The following is a 19,614-nucleotide window of genomic DNA, read 5'->3' on the forward strand; positions in this document are numbered from 1 at the left end:
GAAATCTTCACCTCTTGCCAAGGGCCCTAAGGGAAATGGAACTGAAAAGAAGCTGAACCCCAGAGGCACCACCCTGCTCCTAAATTCCAAGTACCTGGTCACCAAGAAGGGGAGGGATGACAAGGAAGGGAAAATGTTGGGGAAGCTGGGACAGATTGTGCCACTGCTCTCCCTGGGTCCCCCAATGACCACACTGGTCCAAGGGGAGTGGCAGGCTTTGTAAAAAGCTGACTGGGTCCAATGCACACCTGCCTTAACCACTGAAAAGACCTAAGCAGCCAGTATAGAGCACCAGTGATCCCCAAGCTCCCGTCCCAGCAACCCCTGCTGCCCAGCCAGGGCCCTTACCTCTGTACAGAAAGGAGTAAGCTGTGGATGGACTACGGGCTGGACATACATGTGAAAGGTAGACTCAATCTCCATGGTCCGGCCATTTAGCTTCAGGATGGGGAACTCGATGATTTCCTGGAACGGCAAAGGCACAGAAAAGGAGGAATGAGTTTTTCTTAACTAACCGTTTCAAATAACTCAGAGTCAAGAATGGGGGAGTGTTTTGGACTCATTAGCTCCTGCCAGGCCAAACCCAAGATTGAGTGAGATGGTGCCAGCTCAGTTATAATCCTAACCCTCCCGCTGTTAACATCCTCACAGGTTCCAGGGACTCGACACATATACCATTCCCACTGTCTCTGGAAAGGGGAGGGAAGACAGTGGGAACATCTGCCTTGATTTCCCCAACTGGTTCTCTAGCAGAGGCCTGCTCACTCGAGCCCCTAAAAGTAGGACCCCCTTCCTCTTGCCCAGGTCCCTGCCCTGGAATGGGCCTGGGTCTCCAGTCACATAAATAACCAGCCATCAGACTAATGCACAGACTTCCATATATGAAGTTTAAACAGAGCCGATGAGTTTCATTAGTTTTTACAAAAGGAAATAAAAAAGATAAATAATAAATAAAGCCAAAGGGGCCAAAGGGGATACTGAAGAGGAAAACTGAATAAGAGTAATAAGAGTTAGTGCCCTCCCACCTTTCTTTCAGGCAGTACGCCCACCCCTCAGCTTCTCCCCCTGCCCCCCCCAACCCAATCACTTAGCCAGCCCTTCCCAGTCCACTGGAACGTAATGGAAGAGAAGGAGGAGTGACAATTTGTTTGGTGTCTCTAAGATTAATTTGTCTCCATTATTTAATAGAGATGCACAGCACCAAGGTCCTGGTGTGCAAACAGGCTTGCAGCACGCCGGCTGTGCAGCCCGCCTCATACATCGCTCCTGGGAAGGGAGGAACACGCCAGAGTGGGGAGAGGGCCGGAGAGAGCACGCACATGCTGGAGAGAAGAGGGAAAGCCAGGAGAGAGAATAAAAAAAATGAGTGCTTTTTAATATTCAAAAACAGTTCGCAAAATTTAATCAAAGCAGAGGAAAAGCTAACATTTTTACCACTTTGACATTTTTATTAGCGCTTTCATAAATTTTTAAAACATGAATGGAATTAGTTTACAACACAAAAAAACTGCCCTGAAAACATCTGGAAGAGACAAATAGGAAATAATAAAAATAAATTAAAAAAAACACAAAATCCTCCCAGTAAAATTAGCATGTGAAAAAGGCCTCCACTGCAGAGAGAGGAGGGGGGCTTTGCCCACTCAGTGGCCACCACAGTCAGCCCCAGTGGCATCCCTATCCCAGGTCCCCCGTTCTGGTGCGGACCTTTCCAGTATCACTAAAATCAAGGCAAACTGGCTCTCTCCAGGGACAGCCTGAAGAGACAACACAGAAGCCGTTGACACCCGACTGCACTAAGGAAATGGATGAGCCGGGAGACAGAAGGAGAAACAGCCCATCTCCCTGATATTCCACGGCAGCCTGGCGTCTCCCCACCAAACATACCTGCTCTGTTGGCCTCATTTTTAAAGCATCTTTATCCAACACATCACAGCAGGACTGAAGAACAAATCAAGGCAGCCAGATTTCATGACTGAGAAATTCAAAGGTTCTGGTTGACTGGTCTCCCTGGAGTGCCCCCAAAGATGGGGAAGCTGACAGGAGCCCCCAGAGATAGGAAGGGCGGAAAGACTGTAAGACTGAGGCAGAAGGGAACAGAGAGGAAGCCCAGGCTGCTGCTTAAACTAGGTAATGCCTCTCCTCCCACCGCACTAGGAAGTAGGCCAGAGAGGAGAGTTTGGCTCTGAAAAACAGAACTGAGGCACACACACAGAAAATACACACTGGGTCCCCAATGTGTATTTTGAAATCAGATACCCAAGATTTCCAAGTGCTAACCCTGAGGTGGGGCTCATCTGAGTCAGGCCCATTTCTGATATATCCTTCCTCTGCCGCTAAGTAGGAGAAACACTTCCCCAACAGAAAGACCTCCGTAGCCTGGTGAGTTTGGCTGCCCTGGTGTCTAAGGAAACAAATACAGCCAGCTCCTCACTAACAATGTTAGCTGGGCCCACAATGAAATTTAACCTGTGACACAACTGTACTTTTCATTTAAACTTTCATTTGGAGAGAAGCAGTGTTTGGAGACCTGCAGTTTGTCCTGCTAATAAAGACAAGTGTTGGGACCTTTAAGGATGCCATTCATCTCTGGCTTTTATTAAATTCAATTTTCTTAAGCCCATGATACATTATGAAATTAGGAGTTGACATTCCTCTGGAAACAAAAATATCTATCAAACATAAATAGAAAAAAAACCCTCTATTACCAAGAATTTATGGCTTAAAGTTGATCTCTTTCCACTTTTTTACAAGCACATGGTTTGTTTTAGAGATCTGAAATGTTATTATAGATCTAGAATTTTATTAGTATTTATTGTAAAATAGTAAGCGCTTCAGCTCCCACTCTGACCAGCACCGAGTCAGCATCCCCAACAGATACTCTTAAAACTTGGCCTTTGGGTTTCCCTGCTGCAGCTCAATCTTTCCTGCTGCTGGCTTCCTCACCCCTGGGGAAATGGAGCCAACCTAAGTGCTCACACTAAGTATGACCCTCCCAGAGAGGGGGAACAAGCCAGCCTCGGCTCCATGTGAAAGGAATGACCCCTGAAATGCCTGGGGGCCAGAACACAGCAAATTGGACCTGTCCTGAACACCTCTGCCATGGTGCATGCCCATCAGCCAAGCCTTGCCTCCAAGACCAAGAACAGGGCCAATCTCAGAACATGACTTTGCAGGGGCCCTTCCTCAGCACCACCATCAGCTGTTGTAACAATGACCTTACACACTGGCATATTCTTTTGAGCCACTGAGGATGCAAAAGAGGAACTTTTGATAGATGACCCTTTGGGGAGTCAGAAGAGTAAGGACCTCACTTAGATACTTCTAACCTTCCCATATTGCCCAGACAAGCCCAGAGCCTCAAAACACTGGCCCCAACAGCCCATTCATAGGAGAGGAGCCCCAATCTGTACCAGATGACAAAACTCCGCAGCTAATACACCTTGGGTATGCCAAACACTTCAACAGTTTTCAGCTGACAATGAATCAGGGCGGGAACCCCCAAACTCTAAGCTGATCACATTAATTCCACCCAAGAGCTTGTGCAGATGTGCCCTAAGTGCCAGCTTCTAGGGGCAGGTGCTCGGATCATGAAACTGTTATTTCTGCCCTTCCTCCTCTGCCCTCCTTCTATTTCCTCATTCCCCTGGGAACATGTTTTTTTAAACGAACATTTGAGTGTCTGCTTGTGTAAAGGTAGCACCATGAAGGAAAGAAGAACTGCTCTGTATTTACCAGCCCTCTTTCCCAACGCTAATAATAATTTCTCAATTCCTTACTTTTGTATGACATTTGCATTCAATTAAACTACCTGAGCATCTACTCTGTGTAGGACACTGGACAAGAGTTGGAGTGGGATTCAGAGATAAGATGTAGTCTGCATTGCAGAAGTACTCGAACTAGAGGGCAGAAAAGATACGTGAGCAAGTGATGAACAATGCACTACGATAAACATCTTAGTGGAACGACATACCCAGTGTTATGCTTTTTTATTACAGTGTGCTTTCAAATGTATTTTCTTATCTTACCCTTTTTAACCCTGGAATATAAGTCATATCGTCATCACCATCAGGTCATAAACCAATACTATTAAGCACCTACTATCTACCAGGCAGGGGCTGGGTGTGGACATGGAGGCAAATACAATGAGATGCGGCTCCTCTGTCTGAGGTGCTCGGAGTCTGGGCAAGGGGTAGAGAGGAGCTGGCCCCAAGACCCTCGGAGACACACACAAAATGGAATCATTTCATTCTTTCCATTTATTGTTAACTATGTGGCAGACACTCTGCTAAATGCTCAATAGGAATGACCGCATTGAATCTACCTAACAACTCATGAGATGGGAGTCACTATTACCCCTATTTTACAGAACAACTAAGGCCCGAAAAGCAGTTGTCACTTGCTCAAGGTTACACTGCTTGTAAGGGACAGAGTTGGGACTCCAAATAGGGAAAATGAGACTTAAAGAGAGTAGGACTAACAGGTTTCAAAATCTGAAGGGTCAAGAAAGATCTGATTCTTTTAGTCTGAAAGGCTGTCTTTAAGGAGCTCAGACTCCTATCTCCCAGGAAGAAAGGCTGTTCTTGCGTTACAAGAGCGATGAATATGGACCATCCAGGCAGAAAGTCCTGCAGGATTGCTACTGAAAAGACTCCACTATGGCTGCAGGGACACAGATGGCGCTGAGCTCTGGGCTCGGAGACGGCAGAACTGTGAGCCTTCAGTTTGCATCTCTAGCACCCAGGTCTGTTCCAGCACACAGACCTCATTCTCTGCTTTTGGTGAGTAAACACATGAAGGGGCTGATAAATAGCAAGACAGAAGCCAAGCGCATGGCTATAACAGAAAATTCTCTGTTTTCCCAGAGTTCTCCACAGGACCAGAGAGGTGAAGTGATGGTTGGTGGTGGTAGAGCCAGGATTCAAATGCAGATATACATCGCTCCAAAGTATTGATACTTTCTACTTTCTACCTCTCATTTCTAAGTGGTCTCCCATCCTCCCTCAACTGCTACAAACCACCAACATCCCAGTTTTCTGTTTGCCTGGGACCACAGTTTCCTGGAGCAGGAATTTGTAAAATTGGGATAGTTTTGTCACCCTACACCATCCACCGCTACCTGCACTACTAGGTTGTCCAAGGGTAGAGCACCATAACCACAAAAAGCTGGTCTGCTGATGGTTGATGGGAAGTGGCCACGACTTGATAACTAAGCACAAAAGCCTTGGAACTTGGATTTTTCAAAGTATCCATGGTTCTAAACCTATTGTATCTGCTGTCTCAATCAATAAAATGCTAGCTGCAAATTTTTTTTTAAAGGGAAGGGAAGCCAGAGAGATTAAAAGGAAGCACCAAGCAAATACTCTTTTACCTTTTTAAGTGAGTAGAAGTTTCAGTTGGAGCAGAGGTTTCAAACGCAGCTACTTTCTAAAATTGCTTAAGTAGGAACCCCAGTGATTCTCTTGATAAACTGAGGACAAAACTGCAACAGCATTTCAAATGAAATTTCACACGCACGATCAGTAGACTACAAGAAATAAATGTGTAGGTCGCTTTCGGGGTATTCAGACTCCCTGACGCTAAAGTGTCTGCAGTGATAAGATTATATTCAAAGATACAACAACAACAACAAAAGGATTTTAAGCAGAAGGGACTTGGGTTAGGCATTTCTTGACAACGGGCCAGAGGGTTTAACAGTGTAGCATTCTTACAGACCTTTTCTCCAAAGCACAGACTCTTCTTTGCCTGAGCCGATGTTTCTACGGTCCTGTCTAAAATGGGCAGATCATTCTTCATGGCTCCCCCCTCAACCTAGGAACTGGCATTCCCTCAATTTAGAGATGGTAACAACTAATCTAGCCCTTCTCTACATCCACTGACTCTTTAGTCCAAAAACTGTGCGCCCCTGCAGAGAAAGGTTTGATAAAATCCAAAAGCAACATCATCACATAGCAAGGCAGAAAAAGCAGTACCTGGTGAAAACATGGGTTTTATCCAGACAATGATTTTTCAATAAAAGGTCCATGCAAAGGCAGGCCCTTTCTCCAAGGGATCAAAGAGGCTCTTGGCCACAGGGAAGAGGGGAAGTTGAGAGGGAGAAGTGAGGGCTGCACTGGGCAACGGAGGGAACATGGTTTGCTTAACAGTTTCTCCTTTGGAAAAAAAAAAAAAAAAAGACATTTTATGCACAAGGAGCTTATTTCTTAAACAAACACTCGTGGTTTTGATTTACACCACAGTCTGCTCCTAAATAATTTATGGCGGGTTAAATTTATTGCCGAGCCCTGGCTGGCTGCAAATTCGAATTGCCAAATAATTAGATTTTAGGGCAAAGCTTATAAATTACCCGTCGATTTGTCCGGACTTGTTTGTCAGTTGCTTTGTGCTTCGGGTCATCTTTGGCATTTGGCTGTTTGGGTTTTAATTGCTGATTTACACTTTGACAGATGAGAGCTGATGCTCGAAGTTTCAGGACAAGGAAGGGTAAAAAATTGGAGCTTTAAAAGGCTGATTTTTCACCTACATGTCCGTCTTCACCCATTCCCATAGACCCCAGAGCAATTAAAATGTAGAAAAGAGGCTGAAAATAGACACTGCTGTTCCTTATGGCGGGGGGGGGGGGGGGGGGGTGCAGAGTGAATTATAATTTACTTTTACTGAAATCTGAATTTTTAAAAAATATATAATACCAATAAATGAAGGAGACCAAAAGTCTTAGAAACTGCATCCTCACCCAGGGGTGTACGAGCCTGCGTCTACCTCTACACGCACCTGACTCTGAATCAGCCTCAGTTCAAATACTTCTAGATACTCAACTGTAAATAACTTCTGATATTAGTGGCCTCTGTGAAGTTGACCCTTCAGGGCAGCAAACAACCAGATGATTTCTTTGTAGCTATCTGTTTACATACATTTGTCATGGAATTTATTTAAACAAATCTCTGTGCAGCAGAGGTGCCCCAGAGGCAGCACTATAGGAGGGCAGGGAAGTTGAAGGGTGCGAAGTCCAACTTACCATCCCAGTGGAAGGAAAAAATCTCTTTGGATAGTGCTGCATTCCCATCTACATGCTGACAGAGGGCCTGCAGGCTCCCTTTATGCTCCCCAGAGAAGCAGGGCCTGCCTCCCAGCCACCTGCTGTATCCCAAAAGCTCACCATGAGGCCATGAGTCAAAATAATACTAGTAGTAATTCTACTAACAAGAGCTGATACATATAGCTATTACATGCCAGGCACTGTTCTAAGCTCTTACATTTTATCCTCCCAATAGTCCTATAAGATTGATACTATTATTAATCCCATTTTGCCAATAAGGCAACTGAGGCATAAAGACTACAAGTAACTTGCTCAAGGCAAGTCATACTGCTAGTAGGTGGTAGAGACTCCAGAGGGTCCAGTCCAGTGGTTAGGAGACCATGCTCCTAACCACTCTGCTATATCGCTTCTCATTAGAGCAGCCTCTACCTGAGCTCCCTCTCACTTTGGAGGTAGAGACTCCACATTCAGGGACCAGGGCACATGCAGCCAAACCCTGTTCAGTTAATTACCCAATAGGGTGGGGAAAGTTATGTAACATGCTCAGGATCACAAGATGAATCAGAGGCTTGGTTTGACAAAGACCATCTTTCCAATCAGTGCAAATACCGCACTGAAGATCCACTATCCGGGGGTGAGCAACAGGTGATCAAGACAGACCAGGCCCACTCAGGCAGACAGCGGGTTCTGGTCAGGCAACCTGGAGAGGAGCCCAGAGAGGCTGGCTGGGCTTCAGGAAGCCTTGCTCAGTAGTCCCCATCCACAGCCCCAGGGGCTGCTGGCCTCTTCACAGAAGACTGAATCCCCCTGGGGTGCTTCATAGATTCCCTGCTCTCTGTGTGTACCTGACGGCTAGAAGCCAGGACAGGGAAACAAATGTGCTGTCATGACGGCAGATTTTCAAAATCACTGACCAGTAAGTGAGCAACAAAGACTGACATCTTGCCCACACTGCCTGAACACTTCTCTCACACACTGGCTCATCGGAGCCCACATCTCTGTAAGGGAGGCAGGTATCACTGCCCGATTTTATAGACGAGAAAGCTAAGGTGGTCAGTGGTTTAAAGCAAGGTCCCTTACAGGCAGCATCCCATCTCCTGGGAACTTATGAGAAATGCAGATTCCTGGCCTCCACCCCAGACTTTCTGAATCAGAAACCCTGAGGGTGGGCACAGCAGTGTGTTTTAAAAGGCTTCCAGCTGATACTGATACTTGCTGAAGTTTGAGAACCACTGGTCTAGAGTAGAGCAGTGCTTCTCAGACTTTAAATTACCTGAAGATCTTGTCAAACTACAGATTCTATTTAGCGCTGGAGTAGGGCCTGATATTCTGCATTTCTAACAAGCTCCCAGGGATGCATCCCAGGGGATGCTGTTGGTTCTCGGACCACACTTTGAATAGCAAAGGTGTAATCTAGAACATCTGTGTGACTAACTCCTTATCACAGAGATACTGACGAGTGAGAATCAGAGCGCAAGGTTCTCAGCTCTTCTCTCAGAACAAACCCTTGCTTGGCCCACTTTCAAGCCCCTTGAGTGAGCCCTTTAGATCTGCCAACCACTCCCGGCTCCTGCCATCAGACATTTAATTCTCCTGGCCGCCAAGATCCAGGGGAGGAAGAGCTGGCATCTCACATCCCAGAACTTTGTAGAGCAAGTTGACACATCTCTGTTAGAAAGCCAGCAAGAGGTCTTCCTGCCACAGCAATGCCTGCTCCCTTTAAGAATGCCGTCAAGACCCAGGGCATCAGCTACCCAACAGAGCACTCATCATACTATTCTCTCCAAAAAAAACACCTTCCTTCTGTACAAATGAACCAAAAAGCAGGACTGGATACCTAGGTCTCCAAGGAAGACCTCTCATTACAGACATAAGCCAGGAGCTATTTTTCTGCCCCTGGTCCTGAGAAAGGCCTAACACTGGCCATGGATGTAAAGCGGGATCACAGCAATTCCTACGATATCCTGAGACCCCAAGCTGGAGATGCCTCACTACACTCCACACCATCGCCATGAACTTCCTTTAAGGCCTTCCCCTAGCACTGTCCCTCTAGTCATGTTACCGCTCTAGTGAAAGCAGACCTTATCAAAATGGCATGTTTCCTCCCACTCATCAGTCCCAGCCTCCTCCATCCCCAACTAACTACCAATCCCTTTCAGCTGAGCAGTTGGCCTTCATTCAAATCTGCAAGTGCTGGGGGTGGGGTGGGGGTGGACAGTGAACAATACAGAGTCCCTGAACTCCATTTCAGACATCGCAATCTCAAACCATGGCCCTCAGTTTGTATCACACTTGTGGAGAGCAAGATTCCAAGCTTTTCAGCCAGTTATCGTCCTAACTACCCAACCATCACTACCTACCTCCCAAAGGCCAATGGCCAAACAGTTCATCAAACAGACCCTAGAGGAGTAATGGCCTACATCACCACTAAGAAGCTGACCTATGTCAGGTGTACCTGACATGGACCTTCAGCGCAGAGCACTCCACTTACGACAACCATAGGTTTCGCTCTCCACTCCTTACCAAATCTCTTAGCACCACTGACTACCAGAGCCCACAAGTACCCAAAAAAGCTATGAGCTACTTAAGAGCACAGTTCTCAAGCTTGTTTCTTTCCCAGCACATCTAAGGGCTACAACACATAACTCCTCTCCATTCCCACCATCACCACCTTAGTCCAACCCACTAACCCACTTTCAAGTAATGCCTCCTAACCAGTTTCCCTCTGCCCATGTTTAACCCCTTGAACACTTTTCCCTCCATTCCCGTGAACTCTGGCTTATGATATCTATTTCTGTTTCCTCTCTTCCACTCAACAATACATTCACACTTCCTTTTCTGGGTCACCAATTTTGCCCCCAACCTTACTGTGGACTCTGCACTTCTTCTCCTTTCAGCAACATCGGCATCTTCCAGTGAGAGCCTCTGCCAGCATTTAGCCTTCAGACGAGCCCATGGCTGGAAGGGCCTCCCCAGGCCTAGACCATAGCACTGGAACAGAAGTGGAGCCCATGCAACAGACGTTTGCTAACACAGACCAAGATCTCCCACTGGCCAGCTACAGGCAGGTGCAGGGCCTAAACAGCAGCCCGTTCCAAGGCACCTTCACTTCAGCTTAGGGGCTTCCCTGATGTTTGACTCCCCCTCTAGAGTCTACCTCCCTCCTTTCTGATTCTCCCAGCACCTAATAGGGCTTTGCCTGTGGTAGCACTCAACACATGCAAACCTTCTCTGCCTGTCCTAACCTGCTCACCCTTCTGCTGCAGACCTGCCAGCCTGGGGGGCTAGTGTCAATCCGGGAACACTCTTGTTTCAGGCTTTTAGGCAATGACTCAGTTTTCACAGCTAGAGCTCAAACCTCATCACATAAATGCATGACTGTGGGGGCTTTTTAAGTATTGTGAACACCCAAGATAAGGGAATAAAAAATAATCATTCCAATGGCATCTTAATCAAAATGATGCAGGACCCTTTTTCGCAACAAGACACAGAGATGGAGGAAGCATCTCCTAATATCAGTTTCCTCATGTCAGACAACTGATTTCAGTCTACAAAGTAAGAAATGTAATCAACAGAGGGGAGAGGAAAAACAAAACAGGATGGGGGCAGAAGTGAAGCCCACGGACCAACCCTAAACGCTCCTCTGGATTGCACTCCCCCTCCTCCCTTCCCGACCTAACTGGTTTTCTTTCTGTGGCTGTGTTACCTGTTGCTCCTGCTCTGAGGGAGAGCTCGTCCCCACCTCCCACCCCCTCCAGTCACCTCCACTGTAGCAAATCTCTTCTCATCCAGGCTCTCCTGCCTCTTCATTAATCCTTCCCTCCTTCCGTTTCTCAATGCTAGTCAGCAGGCCGTTTATCTGTTTGAAGGGTATAAACCTCCCTGATCTATGGAAGGGGGTCTTCCCAAGGGATGCCTAGCAGATCCAGACCCAAACTGCCAGTACTTGGCTGTCAGGTCATTCCCTAGCCCTTGCCTCTCTCCCTGGAGACCTTGCACCCAGCCCAGTGCTACCTTCAGGGGCAGCTCCCTGACAACGCCTCAGGGCCTCAGCTCACATATTTCTATCTTGATCCTCACCCTTTTGGCCCACACGTTACTAGCTAAAATTCTCTTAAACCTCTTGTAGCCTCTGTACTCTCACTTGCGGCATCCCAATAAGAGCTTGAACGTGAGAAATGCCATATCACCGATATAGACCGTCCTACTAGCCAAACAGTGAAATAATTTGCCGGGTTCTGAGAATTCCCTAGTGGTCCAGGGGTTAGGATTTGGCGCTTTCACTGCTGTGGGCCCGGGTTCGAGCCCTGGTCCGGGAACTAAGATCCTGCAAGACGCTTGGCATGGCAAAAAAAAAAAAAATTGCCGGGTTCAAAGTCTTCATTCTCCCTCTTCCTCATTTTCAACGTTCGTGCACAAACGAGCTTGCGATGCAGGTCAGGTTTTTCAGACTTCATTCAGTTGGTCCTGGCTTACTCTGTGAGTGCCTTCTTTCATTCCTGCTGCAGCAATTCTGAGAGCCCTCCAGCCCACTTGGCCCTCTCGGCCTCCTGACTTTCCCTCAACAGGAAGCTGTGCAACCCCTCCCCCACCCGTGAGCAGGGCTGACCAGTCCCCTCCTCTACGCGCCCACTGTACTGAGTACTCACCCAGGCCACGGTACTTATCATGCTGCTTCACAGCAGTTACGCGGCTGTCTACCCTCCTCAACTACGAGCTCCTTGAGGGTAGGGATCATTTCTTGTCTTTATGCCCCAGCATCTAACATAGAGCTTGAAGTTGTCATCCAAAGAGTAAAAGGAGGCCTTTTTGTTGCCTCTAAGGTGACTACCATGAAGTCCTCCCCATTCCTTTACTGACCTGGTTGGTTTTGTCATGTCCAACAAAAACCTTAAAAGGGAGCTCAGTGTCACTGTTTAACAGTCCCTAATTTCATTCACCATTTATCAATGGCCCTATTCTTTAGAGTTCTTCCCCACCATCAACCTTAGCTCCATGTCTAACAAAATCTGCATTCCAACTGCTGTCTCTGCCCTGGGGAGGCCACCGGATAATAAGAGGCTGGGGGAAATGTCTTCTGATTTGCACTAAATTACGTGGTGACTTTGTTACGGTGACCCAGCGCTCCCCAAGGAAAGTTCCTTGGTCCCACCCCAAGGCAACTCCATAGCCTAACTACACACTACGGCAGCTTAAAGGTGTAAACCCTGGGGAAGGGAGAGAAGCAGACTGAATATAGCAAATAAACCCACTTCGATCGTACCTCTGCTATGCCAAACACACGTGGCAGCACCACCATGCACCAGTGCTCCACTCCCCGACATGTGTATTTTACTTTTACATTGCTGTGTCTGCTCCAAATAAAGAAGGGCCGTTCGGCTTTCACATGAAGTTACAACAGGGTCAAGTTCCGGACACGGCAAATGGGGCAAATGCTTGTCCCACTCAGGGAGCACTAGTGAGGAGCCACAGTGAGAGCCAGGGGAGGCCCATCCCTATGAGGGACCACCAGGAAACTGCAGCCTGTGGAGGGGGTTCAGGAAGGGGTGGGGGAGGCACCACATTTATGGAAGCAGCAACAAAAAGGACAAAAGGGCCTAGTGGGCTGCCCCATGCCCACCCATTACTGGCCACCGATAGAGGAATTCACTTACAATGACCCTGAAAGAAGAGATGTGTTAAAGCAGAGATAAGAAAGGCAATAATTGGTCTGATGGGCAGGGGAAAAATTATTCCAGGAGTCGAGAGCCTATGCAAGAACACTTACGGCTCACACAGTCATCATAACTCAGCCCCCTCAAGCATTTTGTGCTCTGCTTATGGTGTTAACTTTAATGTCTTAACATATAACACCATCCACACTAACACAAAATACTACACACACCAGATGAGGCTGAGTTATAGTTGCTGTGGGAAGCATAACTCTGAATTTCCTGATTTTGGTGCATTTAATCTCAACCATAATGTTACATTAACGTCGGTTTTGCATTTCATTTCCCAGTTTAGAAGAATAGCGTCAGCGCCTTGGCCTGTCTGTACAGAAGAAGGGGCGGGGCTGACTGACCACAGGCAGACGGACCACCACCCAACAACTGGGTCCTCCGCTAAAAAGCCTGACCCGGGGCCTTCCCTGGTGGCGCAGTGGTTGAGAGTCCGCCTGCCGATGCAGGGGACGGGGGATCGTGCCCCGGTCCGGGGGGTGCCACGGAGCAGCTGGGCCCGTGAGCCATGGCCGCTGGGCCTACGCGTCCGGAGCCTGTGCTGCGCAACGCGAGAGGCCACAGCGGTGAGAGGCCAGCGTACCACACACACACACACAAAAAAAAGCTTGACCCGACCCCGACCCCTTGGAGGAACCTAGACCGGGACAAGTGAATGGGGAGGGAAGGGTGAGCTCTTTCTCTAGGGAATGGCCTTTCCATCCACTTGCAAAGTACAGGAACCAAGAGGAGAGGGGAAGAAGCCGAATATGGAGCAAAGAGCAATGTGTGTGTATCAGGTGGGGGGAGAGTAGGGGGTAGGGGGCTCCTGCTTCTCAGCCTTGAAGGGAGAAGGGAATCAATATAGTGTGATTTGTAGGGATCTTAACCAATTTCCTGTGAAGTTTTCCAAAATGTCTCTCTCACAAAAGACTAATAATGAGGAGCCAGCTTCAAGTCATACTGAAATCCTCCAAATGCCTCTCTTCTATTTTATCCCTTCTCCTGTCACCACCAACCCTCCCCCCACCCTGCCCTCCCAAAATAACCCGGCATCTGGACAATTTTCTATAAAAAAGAAACGCCTTTACTCATAGTTCTAACTCAAAATGCAGATGGAGATTCTTCAAGGTTTCCTTAAAAAAAAAAAAAGCCCCTGTGGACAAAGACCAAACACTAGAAAACCTCAACCCCAAAGGTCATTTTTCTCCAAAGTTGTGGGCACTTAAATACAGATGAGAAGGAAAACAGTCACCGGGGCTGCTGCAGAGCAGTGAGAAAAAGGCTGTACCTCGGAGCCTGATGGAGTCTGATGGACGAACTCAGGGAGGGAGGGGAGGCAGCAGCCAGGACATGTGCTCCCAGACAGGAGCGCCAGGCCGCCCCTCCCTGGCCATCTGGACAGCTGAGGTTACTTCCTCCTCCCCGCATGCTGTGGCCTACACCTCATTTTCCTCACTTACATTTGCTTTGGTCTTTTCTGAACACTGAGGTGGTGAGAGAACTTGCCCCCAGGTTAAAGCTGCACAATTAAAGTTCCCACCAAAGCTTTCAGGCTGCTCCCTGGGCTTCGGGGTCACAGCCACCAGCATTCGATGCACACCCACACCAAAATGAGCAACATGAACTCCTGCTGCCGAGGACAAAGCAGCCACGATTCTCCGAACCAGATAAAAACCTACTTCCATATCAGGAAACAATTCCTAAAGCAAGAAAGGAACTGTATTCCTCAAATTTTGAGTCTCGAAAACATTTTAATCCACCTAAGTTAACATTTAAGTAAAAAAATATTTTCAAACGAAAAACGGTCTCATGTTCAACCAATACCTGTCATGTTAATCTGAATCAAAATGTGTAAAACAAAATGAGTGCAAATACCAGAAAGGTGAAAGCCTGTTACTGGCAAACCAACCACTCCAGTTTCAGTGAGCTGAACAGAGTACAAAAATAAACAGCAAAAATTACGACAAATGGGAAATACCAGATGTTTTACCATGTTTACAACCAATATTGTTACTCAAGTACAACAGAGCTTGCACCTGTCAGTTTGCATGGTGGCATTCCTTTTGGATAGTCCCAACAAGCTGACTCAGGGATTTCTGAATAGCAGACACAGATGAGAGAAATGAACCCCATGCCAAGCCTCCAGAAAGGCCCTGGCCCAAAACTTGTTACTGCTTCCCATGCAACTGAGGAGTATGACACACTCCCAAAAGAATCAGAAGTGCACTGTGTTCAAGTGTTCAACTCTTGGGAGCCAGGCAGCAGGGGAGCCGGGGTGGTTCTGATTCACAGTCCAAGCACACCCCCAGGAGGCACACAGATCTTGTCCACAAAGTATCTCTGTCAAGTGGACAGCCATCAAGAGGTTCTGAGAGAGCTAGGTAGGGCTGATCTAACCTGCACACCATATTCTAGTCCTTTTACTGTCTCTTCTAGAAGTTCATTCTCATCTCAAATCTCAATCTTTCCTGCTTCCACTTATATTCTTTTTTTGTCCTTATTAAAATGAAGAGCAAGTTATTATCATACTCCTTGGAACAACTCCTTCCAAGTCTGGACAAGAAATCAGTCACTAAAACCATATTCAGTTTCTCTTCTTTCTAAGTCTTATTTTTGTGCCTCTAATAATTTTTGTTCCTCTTTTTTAATTTTTTATTGGAGTAAAATTGCTTTACAATGTTGTGTTAGTTTCTGCTGTACAATGAAGTGAATCAGCTATATGGATACCTGTATCCCCTCCCTCTTGGACCTCCCTTCCCCCCTTCCCCCCATCCAGGTCATCACAGAGCACCAAGCTGAGCTCCCTAATTTTTGTTCCTCTTATTCTGAGCTTTTCCAATTTCTCCACTGCCCTTGTTGACCAAAAGATCTAAACAATAGAGGCTATAATGAGAACCTGACCTATGAGGACCTCAGTGGAAGGACACTATCCTATCTGGGACTGACAACTTCTCCAATCCATCCTCCAACCTTTCTCTGAATCCTTTCAGGACCCTGCTACATGCAAACTTTAGGGAAGGGTTTTTTTTAGAAGAAAGTGGGGTTGGCGGGGGGAGCTTTAAGCTGCCAATAACAATAAGTCTCAAGTCACTTCTAAGCTGCCCATCCCTTTCCTGAGAGTGGTCCAGTGGGTAGTTCAACAACAGAGCTGTCTGGCCCCAAACTCACCTTCTTACCTGTTGATCACAGCATTGTAGAGGCTTAATGAAGTAGAGATGCATTACATTCATCACTTGCCCTAGATCCACTCAAATCCATCACTATGTCACAGCAAGGAGTTAGATTGATCTGACAGGATTTGCTCTTCTTCACAAACCCATATAAGTTATTACTCAGTACCCTATGCTCTTCTAGCTGTTTGCTGATTGATTATCTGACGATCAGGTCAAGTATCTTCTTTGGAATCACAGTAAACTAACGGGTCTATAATTTCCAAGATCATTCGTATTTGCCTTTTAAAGATAAGCAAGACAGCAAATGCTTCTTCCTGAGTTCTCTAAAGTAACAGCTAATGCTTTGCTAATAATGAACCAGGACAGCCAATTCCTTAAGTGCCCTTGGAATCACATCATCAGGTTTCATTGATTCTGGAGATAAACTTTAATCAGGCTCAGACCCTGGTAAAAAGCAGGAAGCCCAACCTCAGGCTAGGTCTAAAAGGCCCTGGTGCCTAAGTCTAGGAAGGAAGTTGGTGACACAAGTGATTTAAATCTGTACTGCATTATATCTTCAGCATTGCAATAGATAAATAAAAAAAACAAAAAATTAAAAGCACAGTGCCCTTGACAGAGAGATGAAAGGTGATACTAACAGACCAAACTGAGACATGAATCAAGTTTTACCTTCAGTAACATTGGCAGGACCCTCTGTAGGACAAGAGAACAGAGCCACATAATTATCTCAGCTTATAATCTAACTGAAAAGTTCAGAAACAAATATACATAGGCATGTGCCAGGAAGCAGAAAGCAGGAAATGTCATCAAGAAGGTGCCAGGCAATCATGAGGCTTCAGAAGAGGGATGAATCCTATGCAGTAGCAACGTGTTAGGTTTTAGACTCAGGTCCTACTAAGGCTTGCTCAGCAACTGAAATCATCAGCAAGGGAAATAATGTGGCATACTGGGGTATGGCTCCCTGATTCTCAACCCAAGAGAATCTACATAACCAAAACTCCCACCCACCACCCAGGTACACCCACCACAGAATCTCCAGTAGTTTGGGGAGGTGGAGAAGACGACCCTACAGCACAGGTAGGAGCAAGAGGCTGAGAAAGAAAGTGTGGCTCAGGCTGCCCCCAAGCCGTCTTCCCTTTCATGCGAAGTTCCTTCCCCAAGGAAGCTCTCCTCATCCAGCGCCTGTCTTCCCAAGCCTCAGCAGGCCTGATTCCAATCCTCCCCCAAAGGCAGACCACTACTTTGAGAACAGGAAACAAACAGGAAAGGAGAAAGGGAAAGGTAAAAGGGTTGTGGTATCTGCTTTATGGAAAATAATCTACTAACCTAAAGATAGAACCCCTCCCTGGAAAAAAAAAACCAACCATAAGAAATGAACCCAGTTTACCTCTGAATGGACCTCCCTGTCTCCCAAGTGCCTGCTGCTACAATCCTCTTCTCCTCTTCTCCTCCTCTTACTACTGAAAGCTACTCCCAGACCCACATGTCTACACACCCCCAAATTACCCACCTGATAATCCAGCCCTACAGGGAAGAGTTCCAGTCCTAGAGTCAGGCATACCCAAGGCCCCACACTACAAGGCACTGCCACATCGGCCCCCAATCAGGCCCCCAAAGCAAACACCAAGCAATCCAATATCACCTAGCACACGTGTCTCTCTGCTGCTAATCCAAGCTTCTTAGCAGCACTGCCTCAAAAGGTAAAAGATCTCCGAACACAGTTGGTAACTAAGAAAAAAATGCAAGCAAAGAAATTTTCCTTTCCAACAGACCAGCAATGGTTGTTCAGGTTATCTAATGCTGTATAACAAATCATCCCAAAACTTAGTGGCTTAAAACATCAATAACCATTTATTATCTCCCACAGCTCTGATGAGCCAGGAATTCAGGAGTGGCTCGGCTGGTCAGTCTAGCTCAGGGTCTCTCCTGAGGTTGACGTCTGATGTCCACTGGGGCTGTAGTTATCTGAAGGCTTGACTGGGGGTAGCAGAGTCACCTCCAAGACAGTGCCAAGGAACATGACCAGCAAGTTGGTACTGGCTTTTAGCTAAGAGCCTCAGTTCCAGTACACATGTGCCTCTCGCCAGGGCTGCTTGAATATCCTCAAAGCATGGTGGCTGGCTTCTTCCATAGCAACTGATCCAAAAGAGCAAGGTGGACTGTGATGCTTTTTATGACTTAGCCTCAGAAGTCACGCAATGTCTCTTCCACTATATTCTGTTGGTTATGCAGGGCTAGTTCTCACTCATTGTAGGAGGGGGGAACTACCAAAGGTGGGAATATCAGGACGTAAGTATCGTTGGGGGCCATTTTGGAGGCTAACACAGTATTCCTTAAAAGAACATGCAGCAGTAGCAGGAGAAGGAAGGAGGGAAGGGAAAGGAGAGAGGAAGGATGGGACAGAAGGAAACATTTTGATTCCCAAAGGCTGAGACCAGAGAGAAACAGTGTGCCCAGTTCTCTACAAAGACCTCTCAGGTCTACCTTACCCTAGGATGCCTGAGTCAAGTCCTGCTTCTTAGGCAGGAACTCCAGATGAGTAGCTAAAAGCCAAGAAGACATGAGAAACTTCCTCTGGGTCCCAGAAAGCAAGTCTATCCTCCCTCCCTCCTTGCCCACCCCATCTTTGCTGAAGCAACGATGCAACAGTTACCTGAGGATGAATCTGCGGCTTGTCACACGTGGCCTCAAAGTCCAGCACTAAAAAGTAGTGATACCTCTGGGGAGGGAAGGACATCATTGCCGCCATGGATGCGCCAAAGCTGTGGGCCGCCAGCTTTCTGGTGGATATGGAGCAGAACTCCGGAACACCACAGGGAGAAAATAAGTGGGAGCCCAGCACTTTTCTTGCTCTTGAAAGTAAATATGAAGAAAATCGAGCTGCTCCAGTCTGTAAAGGTGCTAGCATTGAACATCCAGAAGCATCTAAAACTTAGGGGAGGAAAGTTTAAAAGAAAAAAAAAGAAAGAAAGAAAAAGAAAAAAAAAAAGAACAGAGAGTCTGGGTTACTCCCTCCCACCGTGGCCCTGTTCCACCTAGTCTTCAGGAATATTCACAGAACATGAACCACTCCCCAGTGTTTCTGTGCCCCTTTTCTAAATCCCAGTATTTGTTACTGAAGTTCAAGACCCTTAATACTGGCCCCCACAGCATTATGACAGCTCTGAGTCTCCCAGACGATTCTCAAAACAAGATGCAGCACTGGCCTTGATCTTTAAGTGGAGCTCTAACGTTCAAAAGAGAGAGAGAAAAATTCTGTGGTCACTTCTCAGGTGGCAACAGTTAACATTAAAGCTAAGTTTCCCAAAGTAACCCGGGGTGCCCCGGTTGCACAATCAGTCCTGGGAGCTAAGTAGACTCAGACAAACAGCAGGAAATGCCCAGGACTCTCTCCTCAGCTCCATTCCCAGCCATTGTCCCTGGCTTTCTTGTCTGTATCTTGATGTCTCCACATGCCCTCCTCCCTTCTCCCAATGGGAAAGGAGCAGAGCCCATCACAGGGAGCTTGCCCACCATACTCTGGTGATTCCCCAGCCCCCAGCCAGTAAGTGGCACCTGGGGGAATGAACGAAGCCTGCAGAGCACAGCTGCCAACAGCCTCGGGCCTTCCTCCGCTGCCTTTAGACTAACTCTCTACTAGAGGCCTTGAATGACTGCAGGACTTTTTTTAAATAGGGAAGAAAAAGAGAAAACCCAGATGTGGTGG

At 47.0% G+C, this 19,614-nt stretch overlaps 1 protein-coding gene across 8 annotated transcripts in view; it reads right to left on the bottom strand.

Moving 5' to 3' along the window:
- Positions 1–19,614, bottom strand: part of ERI3 (ERI1 exoribonuclease family member 3) — a 129,190-nt gene that overhangs the window by 95,468 nt on the left and 14,108 nt on the right. For 6 of the 8 annotated variants that reach the window (XR_010940809.1, XM_067725876.1, XM_067725878.1 and 3 more), the window contains 2 exons: positions 18,562–18,839; positions 349–465 (listed from right to left, as the gene is read on the bottom strand). Coding sequence is in view for 7 of the 8 variants with exons in the window: in XM_067725875.1 (XP_067581976.1) it covers positions 349–465; positions 18,562–18,839 (395 nt within the window). In the remaining variant the exon portion in view is untranslated. The remainder of the gene's footprint in view (positions 1–348; positions 466–18,561; positions 18,840–19,614) is intronic. The other 2 variants (XM_067725880.1, XM_067725879.1) reach the window with 1 other exon arrangement.

This window comes from Pseudorca crassidens, chromosome 2 (assembly GCF_039906515.1).
Source record: "Pseudorca crassidens isolate mPseCra1 chromosome 2, mPseCra1.hap1, whole genome shotgun sequence".
Classification (NCBI taxonomy): domain Eukaryota; kingdom Metazoa; phylum Chordata; class Mammalia; order Artiodactyla; family Delphinidae; genus Pseudorca; species Pseudorca crassidens.